At 40.2% G+C, this 11,945-nt stretch overlaps 1 protein-coding gene across 1 annotated transcript; it reads right to left on the bottom strand.

Moving 5' to 3' along the window:
- Nucleotides 1–2,415: 2,415 nt before the first annotated feature.
- GJA10 (gap junction protein alpha 10) lies at nt 2,416–4,034 on the bottom strand. Its single transcript, XM_045542279.1, is given in 2 exon segments — nt 2,416–2,546; nt 2,549–4,034. Coding segments are annotated over 2 exon segments (1,617 nt in total).
- Between the last annotated feature and the right edge of the window lie 7,911 nt (nt 4,035–11,945).

Raw genomic sequence — 11,945 nt, 5'->3', positions numbered from 1 at the left:
AGTACAGATCTCATGGACATTAAAAGGATAATAAAGGAATATTATGAACAACTCTATGTCCACAAATTTGATAACCTAGAAGACATGTACCACTATATATTCTGGAAAAAGCAAGACTATGGAGTCAAGAAAAGATCAGTGGTTTCCAGGGTTTGGGGAGGGGAGGAATTAACAGGGGAAGCACAGAGAGGTTTTTAGGACATTGAAACTACTCTGTGTGATACTACACTGGTGGGTACATGTCATTATATATTTGTCCAAACCATAGAATTTACAGCATCAAGAGTGAACCCTAATGTAAACTATGGACTTTGGGTGATAATGATGTATCAATGTAGATTCATCAGTTGTAACAAATATACCACTCTGATACAGGATGTCAATAGTGGGGGAGCTTTGTGTGTGGGGGGTGACAGGGTGTATGTGGGAACTCTCTGTACTTCCCATTCTATTTTGCTGTGAACCTAAAAACACTCTAAAAAATTAAGTTCATCAATTTTTTAAAAAAGAATTATGACATTCAAAGAGTGAAACATCCCTGATTAGACTGTCATGTCCTGTATTTATAAAAATGTTGGCGATGTATGTCCTCAGTGCAAATTATTTTTGGCTCTTACTTATATTTGTGAATGTAATACAGTCCATATGAGAAAAAAAAAGAAAGAGCCCATCAGCTTCATCGCCTTTCCTCTGGACTTCTTAATTTGGCTGGCCTCTCCCAAAAGATAAGCTGAAGATTAAGAAAGTCTGTCTCACCTAAAAACTGCTGTCTCTCCCTCAATTCTCTGCCAATGCAAAGGTTCCTCTTGCATATAAGGTACAAGAAAAGGAAAATAGTAAAACTTGCATTGCTCACTTTGCAAATGCAGTTAAGAAGCAGTGGCCATTGGCAAAGTTATTCTAAAGTAATGGTTCTCAACCTTGGCTGCACATTGCAATAACCATAGGAGTTTTAAAAATATTAATGTCTGCATCTCACCCACAGAGATTCTGGTTTAATTGGAATTGGATGGGTCCTAGGCATGAAGGTTTTTTAAATCTACCAGATGACTAATGTGTGGCCAGCATTCAGAACTCTGCTCTAGTTTGGCATAGGGTTGTAAGCACCCATACATTGATCCTAAACATAGTCTCCTGGAGAGATGGCTGGTCACTGACAAGAAATGAATATCTCAGTTCAAGGGAAGCATTTTAGTAAAAGTCCCAATCGGTTGATTCCCATATAAGTTATGGCTTTGGTGCAGTAACAATAGTAACATCTCTAAACCCATAAGAGATGTAAAACTGGGGTAGAGGAATTCAATCATCATTAACACAAGGAATGATACAAAGGAAGAAATAAGTGTGTGAGCTTAACCAAATGAGCTCAACTGGGAAGCTCTCCCACCAAAGTTGAGGGAGTTTTCTTTTTAATGGAAAAAAGCTGACTATTGGGAGAAGTAGATAAAACAAGTGTCATCCTTTGTTCCAGAATTGAGAAGAATCCACAGTAAAATATCCATCATGTTTTATGATGGCTGGGAAATGTTTATCCCAGAGTGGCTTTCAGAGAACAAAATTAAAATCAATACAATATTGATTTTCTTCTTTGTAAAATATATCACCAAATATTTGTATATGACTTTTAGATGCCAGAAGTATTAAAACAATGGTGTACACCCCCCTTCCGTAGTGAAAGGAAGGCAACGTAAGGTTACAGATGATCCCCTCCTCTGGTCCGCTTTCCACATTGTGACAGAAAGAACTTTCTAAAGTGCAACTCTATCCAGTCCCTCTTCTGCGCCACATTCTCTATGGTTTCTCCTTGTTCTTTATTTTCTTAGAGACAGGGTCTTGCTATGTCGCTCAGGCTGGATTCGAACTCCTGGGCTCAAGAGATCCTCCCACCTTGGCCTCTTGAATAGCTGGGACTACAGGCATGCGCCACCACACTCACCACCTCTATCGGTTCTCTACTGCCTCCATACAAGGCCTCCACGCCCACTGCTCCAACCTCCCCTCCCTCCGCACCCTTCCTACCACCCTGTGCAGCAGCAGCACACAGCTCCTCAGACAGCCCTGCTGGGCCACACCTCTCAGCCTTTGTCTGTTCTGCCCCTTCAAGCAGGATGGCCTTCTACTGTATACCCCAGTCCTCTCAGTTTTAGAGAAACTCACCACATCTTTCAAGATTCAATTGAAAGTAACTTCAATTTTGAAGCTTTCCCTTACCCTTCCATATGCAACTGACCACTCTGTCCTCTGCCCACTCACTCCCGCTAACATGGCACCTTACACTTGATCACATTTACATGTTCACCTGTCTACCTTTTCCATCTAGACTCTGAGCCCTTTGATGGTAGAAACTGTATTTTATCCATGTATATGCTCAGCACTTATAAGAGTGATTGGTATAAAGTTTTCTGTAAGTTTACTTTAAGAACTGAATTTAATTGAATATATTGAATGAATGAATTTATCTCTCCATAAATTAATCTTCCTCTCCATCCATCTCTCTCTCTCTCAACACATATACACACCAGGAAAGAGGAAAGGGAAAAAAGTGGCCAGAGCTCTTGTGATAGTTCCACGATCAGTAGGGCTGTCTGTCTTACCATTGACGTTCTGTGCCCAGTGGCTGAAGGCAGAGGCGAGGGGCTGTTTTCCCGGTGTGGACAGTCCAAGCAGGAGCTATTCTGAGAACTGGAGCTTCCTGAGTTGCTGTGAAGCTTTCCCTTTTCAGACAGCAATCTGGACAGAAAGCTGGCCTTCCGACTGCCCGGGCGAGATCTGTCTATCCAGACCCCACTCTCTCTCATGCTGCCATCACTGTCCCTGCAGTGACTGTGCAGATCTGTGAGAAGCTCACCTGAGGGCTCCACGTCCTGGGGCTGCTCCCAGGTTCCCATTGCATAGGATGGACAGTTTGTAGGGGCTGTCGTTGTACCCAGCCAGGACTGGGACATTGCAGTCTGTAGGCCAAAGGCAGACTGGTCTGGCTGCTGTCCTGGGTGCTGAATTCTAGAACTGCCAGTCCAGGGACATGGGCTATGGACATGGAGCTGTCCGCTGTGCTGAATCTTCTCAGCCCAGTCTTTTTTGCTACAGGAAGGGTCTACCTCAAGTTGCCTGGGCTGTGGGATTTGCCACATGGTTTTAGACTTTGGCACATTGACTTGGATGACTTGCTGTTGATTGTTTGCTTGAAGGAGAGAGATTCTTTCTGGCAAGGAAGAGCAAATCATACACTGCTGGGCCACTGAATATTTCTTCACATGAAAAGGAGGGCCCCTTTCATTCTCAATGCCCTCACTGCTGGATTTCTTATAAAGTGTCCTCATGATTTTTCTGATGCCCAGATGAAATATTTCCAGTATATTGAGTAACAAGGAGATGGCTGCAATGCTATGCATAAAGAGCATGAAGATGGTCTTCTCTGTGGGCCTGGATACAAAGCAATCCACTGTATTGGGGCAAGGGGGTTGCGTGCATTTGTAAAGCGGATGCATTTGAAACCCATAGAGAATATATTGGCCTATCATGAACCCTACTTCCAGCACAGATCTGGTCAAGATGTGTAAGACATAAGTACGCAGCAGACATCCTTTCAGAGGGACTTTATGGATCCTCTTCTGCTCGTCTAACCTCCTCAGTTCCCTATCTATCCTTTGTTGCTCCTCCAGGTCAAGCTCTGGATTCTCCATTTGGGCTCTAAGGTGTGACTTTTTCCTCTGCCTCTCTTTCTCAAAGGCCCTGAGCCTATAAAGTGCATGGCCCATATAAACCAGAGAAGGAGAAGATACAAAAATGATCTGTAAAACCCAGAATCTGACCAAAGAGATAGGAAAAGCATCATCATAACAGATATTTCTGCAACCTGGCTGCTGAGTGTTGCAGGCAAATGCTGACTGTTCATCATCCCAGACACCCTCAGCAGCCACACGAAGTACCAGCATTCGGAAGATGAAGAGGATGGTCAGCCAGATTTTCCCCACTATGGTTGAGTGGGAGTGAACTTCCTCTAGGATGCCACCCAATAAGTTCCAATCCCCCATGGTTTAGAGACTAATGTCTGAAATATACAGAAAACACTGAGGTTAATAGCACCCATGGTTGTAATATATAAAGACATAGGCTCATAAACACAGCAAGTTCTTTTTTTGGGGGGGGGGGACAGAGTCTCACTCTGTCACCCTGGCTAGAGTGCAGTGGCATCATCATAGTTCACTACAACCTCAAACTCCAGGGCTCAAGTGATCCTACTGCCTCAGTCTCCTGAGTATCTGGGACTACAGGTGTGTACCACCATACCCAGCTAATTTTTCTATTTTTAGTAAAGATAGGGTCTTGCTCTTGCTCAAGCTGTTCTCTAACTCCTGAGCTCAAGTGATCCTCCCACCTCAGCCTCCCAGAGTGCTAGGATTACAGTCAGGAGTCACTGCACCTGGCCAAGTTCCTTTTTTATGTCGGCAAAACTATGAAGGATTCTCCAGCCCTAATAATATTTATGGCCCATGCTTGATGAAATAGGATGTTTCTAAGGATATTAGTTTTTGAAAAAACACTAAGGACCCTCCACAATCCGACCCAATTTACTTCCTATCCTCTTCTACTCTCGCACACACAGCTGCCTGTCATTCTAGCATCATAGTTGGACCCCATATTTACACAATGCATTCCCATTCCACAATTTCACTCATTTTTCTACCCATATGAGACACCCCATTTGCCATACACCTGACATGACCTTAAATAAGTCTCAACTTCTCAGGAAGTTTTCCCTAACCATCCAAGTCAGAGCTGTTTTTCCCTTTCTTGAATTCTCACACTATTGTTAATACCACTCATTTGGCACTGTGCCTAAAAGGTTTTTTGATGGTTATGTCTTATGTACCCCCCTCCTGGAAAGGTACATCCCTTGCAGACAGAGACTCTTTCTATAGCATCTTAGTTTTTGCACACAGAAGCCAGCAATATGTAATAGTGGATTGAATTTTCTTTTCATTTTAAAGTTTGGTTCCTTGACCCTATCACTAAAATAACCATCAACAGGGAAAACAAAGTAGATCCTCATCATATATTATCCATAGCTTTCACTGAAAGACAAAGTATAAATAAAGACATAAATTAGCAAAATAAACCTTCAGGAATGGGCTGGCTGTAAGGTATTCTGTATCTTCAGGGTAGCAGTAAAGATTAGGCAGACACAGAAACAGTGCCAGCATAACACATAATTACACGTACTAAGCCACATCTGGAACATCATGTTTTCATGGAATTTTTGCTAACTTAGAAGAAAATTTAATATAAACTGCTTCTCTAGCAAGCGTGGGGGCTGAGATAGAATTAAGGCATAGCTGACCATGAACAGGTTACTTGGTTTATTCTGAAAAACTAACGTTTTTCAAGGTTCAGTAAGGTTGAAATAGTTAGTAGGTTAAAGCCTTCTATGATATCGAAGACTTCCAGATATGAAAGATAAAGAGGAAAAACAGAAAAGTGTTTCTAAGTTAAAATAGATAATGAAACCATTTTCTACTTCCATAATTCATTCATTCAATAATATTTACTAAAATCTTACTGGGCATTGTGCTAAATGCCAGGAATTCAACAGCAAACAAGTTCTCATAGCACTTGATCACTAAGGACTCTCAATAACCTATAAAATGGATTAAGACTAAAAACACAAAAATGAATATAAACCAAAAAAAATACAAGAGAAAAAACATGGAATCCACAGATTTTTTTCCTACTTATCTCCAAACACAAAAATAAATTCCAGATGAAATAAAGTATTAAATGTAAAAAATTAATCCATAAAAGTATTCAAAGAAAATATAAAAGAATGTTTTATAATCTCTCAGTAGACAAATCTTTTTTTAAGTACATCAATGCCAGAAATTATAATTAGGAAAAAAATACAGATTTTTACCCAACAAAACTAAATGGCAGAAGTAGAGATGTGCAGAAGGCATTTGGGTCTAGAGAACAAAACAAAACAAGACAAAAAATGAAATGGTGCAAACAGGAGATAAACATTTGTGAATAATCATTGAATAAGCAAAGGAGATCATTCAAGAACAACAACAAAAAAAAGTGAGGCAATGACGGAACCCTGAGAAATTGCATAGGAGAAAAAAGTCTACAAATAAAAATGGGAAATGGCCAAATAGAGGGAGAAGGAAAACCATAAGGGGTGGTGTCACTGAATCCAAAGCCAGACAGTTTCAAGAAGGCGATAGTGACAGTATCAAACACACACACACCCTACTATTTAAATACATTTAATGGTGACATGCCATGTTCAGGTATTAGAAAACTCAATATCATAAAGATGTCAATTCTCCCTAATCAATCCATGAATTCAATGTGAGACTGTAAAACACTGAGTAAAATATAACCCTATAAATGTACATATATGTGTCTGCATGTGTATGCAAGATGTATATGTATGTGATTACACTGAGCATGGAGGAAAAATGCAGCAGGACATACGGTCCTACATATGGACATACATCTGGAAGTTTATATAGATTACCTGAGGTCTGTCAAAGGTAATGAGGGTGGAGGAGGAATTTGGAGGGAGGAGAGGCAAAAAAGACAAAGGAAAAGGAAAAAAGACTTCTAAGAAAGTATGACTGATTTTTATCCAATGTATATATTTATGTAAACTTTTATTTGTATGTGCACACATATGTATAAAGAATTTTTTAATAAAATCGAGAAAGTGGTAGATGCCTCTCAGAATTTGGAAAAGGTATTAATGAGACTTTTATATTTTACTCTATATACTTGTGAATTGTTTGAAATTCAAAAATTAAGAACATAGCCAGATATATTACTTCCAAATTAAAAATCAGATCTTAAAATTCTGGATGTATACCTCATTAACCAAAGCAATAATTTACTAAGTTCTATCCTGTCTTAAAGAGTTTAGGTCTTTTCCCATAATTATTCCTTTAAAGATTTCTGGCCATTATTCCTTATTCAAAAAGGATTCCTTTAACACTGAAAAAAATCTAGAGTTTCTATTTTATATAAAAATGCTCAGGTGGGAAAGCTAACTTATTTCAATTAACTTATTCTCTATTTGGCAATCCTAAACTATATAATGCTTCTTTTTGCCACTATCTCTTTAAAACACAGAAATTATTATTTTTAAGTAGCAAGTAAAGCAAAACTGGGCCTATATGAAACACTGAAATACAATCTTATGTGTTGGAATGCAAGAGAAGGTCCTTTAGACAAGCAGTCCTATGTTTCCTAAAAATAACAAACTTTTACTACTGAATGAGTGTAGGTCCTAAAAATATTACTGAATTTTCTTTTATCATAGTACTAATTTAGCATTTCTTATGTAAAAAGTTGTTGGTCTTTTTCTGAATTTTATTTCAGATCTTATCTTTCTCTCCCCACAGGGATTTTGTATATATTTCTCATAAGCAAGAGCATCCACATATTTATCACTTACCTTATGAGTAGACAAAAATATCACGATTGGGCTCCCAGAACCTTAAAGTTGCACCGTGTACAGCTAATTAGTGGAACAACAGCTGCTGGTTGCAAATTTAAAGGCTCTGATCAGGTGGCATTGGGGCCCTAACCCAGAATGAGCACAGTTATTTTGATCAATGGAGCCTAACCAAGTCTTCTCCTGAGGTTCAAAATGTTCTTTGGTGCTTTGCAATTTTTTTATAGTATTTTTTTCTAATTGACACCAAGCTGGGACCTCTCCTGGTGTATGATATTTGGAAATAAAAAGTGAAACCAATAAGAATTTTCCTTTTTCATTTGTGAATGATTACAGTGATTTGAGTTTGGGTACATATCTTTTAGTCCATTGATTGCTCTTGGGAATCAAGGCTCACAGATCAATGAGTCATGTCCGATTTCATAAATAGCTGCCTGGGGTGAGTCTGGCTTCATCAAATGTGAACAAATAATAATGGAGTGACAATCAAACCCAAAGTGTTCTTGCAAATCATGCCATGCTGAAAGAAGAAACATCTGAAAAAGAGAATAAGCATTTTAAACCATTAAGGGGGGCTGTGCCTGCCTGTCTATAGATTACGCATTCTAGCAATATTCTTCTTCTTCTTTTTTTTTTTTTCAAGAAATGGGATCTCACTGCTTTGCCCAGGCTGGACTGGAACTCCTAGGCTCAAACGATGCTCCCACCTCAGCCTCTTGAGTAGCTGGGACTATAGGCTATAGAAGGGTTTTCCATCAACCCTGATTGAGTTAAAGGCAGAATGGAAATCCAAAACCAAGTACTAAAAAAAAGTTAAAAGGCCAGGTATGTTGTCTCACGCCTGTAACCCCAGCACTTTGGAGGACTGCTTGAGGCCAGGAGTTTGAGACCAGCCTAAGCAACATAGCAAGACTTCGTCTCTACAAAAAATATAAAGATTAGCCAGGCATGGTGGTGCCCACCTATAGCCCCACTTACTCATAAGGCTGAGGCTGAAGCAGGAAGATCGCTTGAGCCCAGGAGTTTGATGCTGCAGTGAACTATGATGATGCCACTGTACTCCAGCCTGGGTAACAGAGACAGAGCAAGACCCTGTCTCTTAAAAGAAAAAAAAAAAGTTACAAGTGTTCCTTGCATTGGCTAGGTATTGTCACAACTAGATTACTAATTTTTCTCTAATGGCCCAACTTCTTTTTGCATTACTAAAAATTGACCAGCCAGAGCCCTTAATTTGGACAGAGGACAGCCAGAAAGCTGTCCTGGATCAAATCAAAGAGACCCTAATGAACACTCCAGCTTTAGGACATCCAAATTACAAAATGCCTTTCTCTTTATTTATGCATGAAGCACATGGGAATGCCTTGGGAGTTCTTACACAGAACATGGGGTCATAACAGACCCATAGGTTATTATAGCCAGCAGTTGGACTCTGTGGTTTGAGGCCTGCCCCCATGTCTAAGGGCTATTTCAGCCATTGCCTTGCTAGTTAAGCCTATGGAAGAAATCATAATGGGCTCCCCTATAACTATATATTTACCTCCTTCCATTGAAGTGCTCTTAAATTCACAGCCAACAACATTCAGTGAATTGGTTGGATTCTTATGCAATCCTTTTACTTTTATCTCCTAATGTAACTATTGCTTGATGCAATAATTTGGATCCTGTTCCTCTTTTGCCCTTTCCATTTGATGAATGTCACCAAGACCATTTTGTTTTTTCAGACAGGGTATCGCTCTGTTGCCTGGGCTAGAGTGCAGTGATGTCATCATAGCTCATTACAACCTCAAACTCCTGGGCTCAAGTGATCCTCCTGCCTCAGCTTCCCAAGTAGCTGGAACTACAGGCACATGCCCACCATGCCTCACAAATTTTTCTTGTTTGTAGAGATGGGGTTGGGTCTCACTCTTGCTGGTCTCAAACTCCTGAGCTCAAGCGATCCTCCCACCTTGGCCTCCCACAGTGCTAGGATTACAGGTGTGAGCCATTGCACTGGCCCTCATCAAGACTCTTTGAAATTTACTAATCAACTCCTCCTCCCAACAGCTGATTTACAGGAAAGACCCTTGGACAACCTAGATTTTATTTGGTTCACAGATGGATTCTACTTGAAAAACAATAATGGAAAAATTTCTGCAAGTTATTCAGTAGTTTCGCTTATAGATGTTATAGAGGATAGATGTCTCCCAAATGTTTCATCAGCCTAGCAGGCATAATTAATTCCTTTAACTCATGCTTATATCTTAGCTGAAAGAAAAACTGCAAATGTTTATACTGACAATGGGTATAATTGCCTGTTGCTCATAATTTTGTCATGTTATAGAAACAAACAGGATTCCTCACCTCTGATGGGCAGAGCATTAAAAATGAAAAACATGTTTCAGGGCTCTTAGATGCAATTCAAAAACCTAAAGCTTTCAGCTGGTCCAATGGGTTATCAGAAACTATAAATATTAGTGTCACTAAAGTTGGTATACAACTGCTAAATTTGAGTGACTTTAAAAAACAAAACAAAACTAAAGCTTTGGCCATTATAAAGGTCCCGGGACACTCTAAAGCTGTGGTCCCCAACCCCAAGCTGAGGACCAGTAACACAGTAGGAGGTGAGCGAGCAAAGCTTCATCTGTATTTATAGCCACTCCCCATTACGGCATCACCGCCTGAGCTCTGCCTCCTATCAGATTGGCGGCAACATTAGATTCTCATAGGAATGAGAACCCTGCTGTAAACTGCACATGTGAGGGATCTAGGTTGCATGTTCCTTATGAGAATCTAATGCCTGATGATCTGAGGTGGAGCTGAGGCGGTGATGCTAGTGCTGGGGATTATCATTAGCAGAGAGGTTTCTATAATTATGTCATTATCCCAAAAGGCACCATATGTAGGGAAAATGGGAAATTGTAGCTAAATGTACCTTTATTTACAAAATATTCATTACAAAATTTTTCCTTTGTATGGAGACTTTTGGGACACCCTGTATATTACAATGTAATAATAATAGAAATAAAGTGCACGATAAATGTAATGAACTTGAATCATCCCGAAACCATCCTCCCCAATCCCTGGTCTGTGGAAAACTTGTCTTCCATGAAACAAGTCCCAACCAAAAAGGCTGGGGACTGCTGCTCTAAAGGAAATGAACCAGAAGCTAGAGGTAAACATTTTATAGACCAGGTAGCTAAAGAACCTGCCTTACCTAAGAAATTTGGTTTCCCCAACTTCTGTTTAATACAAATAATCAAATTAACCACCTCAATTTTGAGGGAGCCTCAACAAACTGCCTCAGATACCGAAAAGAAGGTTTGGGAAGTGTTAGGGACAAAATCTGTAGGTGGCAGATACAGGCCAGGAGGGTGGAGAAGCCAGGGACCAATCAGGGGAATAGACTCCAGGAAAATGCAGAACACCTGACAATCATGTACATAAATCATCTGGTAACATCCCACACCTCCTGTAAGCCCTCCTCTAAACCAGGCCAGTAAAAGGAAACCACTTGGGAGTCCTTAATGTCTTTCTCCATTTGTCGAGACTGACCCATTTCTCTCTCTGGAATGTATTTTTGCTTTGTATGGCTTTCTTCTTTTCTGCAATAAATGCTGTTTGTGTGGAATTGCTTCCTGTCTGCTATCAGTCCATCACACTGGCCCTGCTTGTGATTTTTTACAAGCAAGGAGCCAAAGAACCAGGACAACAGTCCACCAAGAGGCCGGACCTGACAGGAAGCAAAGGCGGATGCCATTCTTCTGAGACTGGTATATAGTATGGCCCAGATCCAAATAACAAACCCATAATACCCACTGGATTAGAATTTCTAGTTTTGGAGTATGCACATAAATTGATCCATTGGGGTCCTGAAAAGATGATTGAATGGGTCAAACAATACTACTGGGAAGCATCATTTACTGTAGCAGAAAATGTGATGTCTAAATGTACCATCTGCCCTAAACATGACCCAGGAAAGCCCTTCCATAACACTCCTGGGCACTTTCCCATACCCCTTGGATGATTTTGAGCTTTGGCAATTGGGGTTATCTACATGTCTCCCTCCCAAGGATAGAAATATGTCCTGGTTATGATTTGCATGTCTTTTCACTGGCTGGAAGACTTTCCAAGCAGAAGAGCCACCATCTTAACAATAGGAAAAATACTATTAGAATGAATTATCTCATGTTGGGGAATCCCTGTGGAACTCCACAGTGATAGGTGAACACTTTTTACAGGAATGGTCATGAAGTCAATTTGTGAAATCTGACTTACTATACAACACTTCTGTCACGCTAATCGCCCCCAGTTTTCTGGGTTGGTCAAGCACACTAAAGGGACTATGAAAACCCAATTGGCTAAATTGACAGAAACTTCTAACCTCACATGGCCTAAGGCTCTTCCATTGGTCTTGCTTGAGATCCACTCCTTTTGAAAAACATAAATCATCTTCATATGAAATCATTACTGGTCAACCTATGTCATTACAAGACCATAGTTTTAATCCAACAGGATT

The sequence above is a fragment of the Lemur catta genome, chromosome 2, assembly GCF_020740605.2.
Source record: "Lemur catta isolate mLemCat1 chromosome 2, mLemCat1.pri, whole genome shotgun sequence".
NCBI classification, from domain to species: domain Eukaryota; kingdom Metazoa; phylum Chordata; class Mammalia; order Primates; family Lemuridae; genus Lemur; species Lemur catta.
The sequence above is the reverse complement of the archived record's forward strand: the minus strand, read 5'-3'. Positions and strand labels throughout refer to the sequence as shown.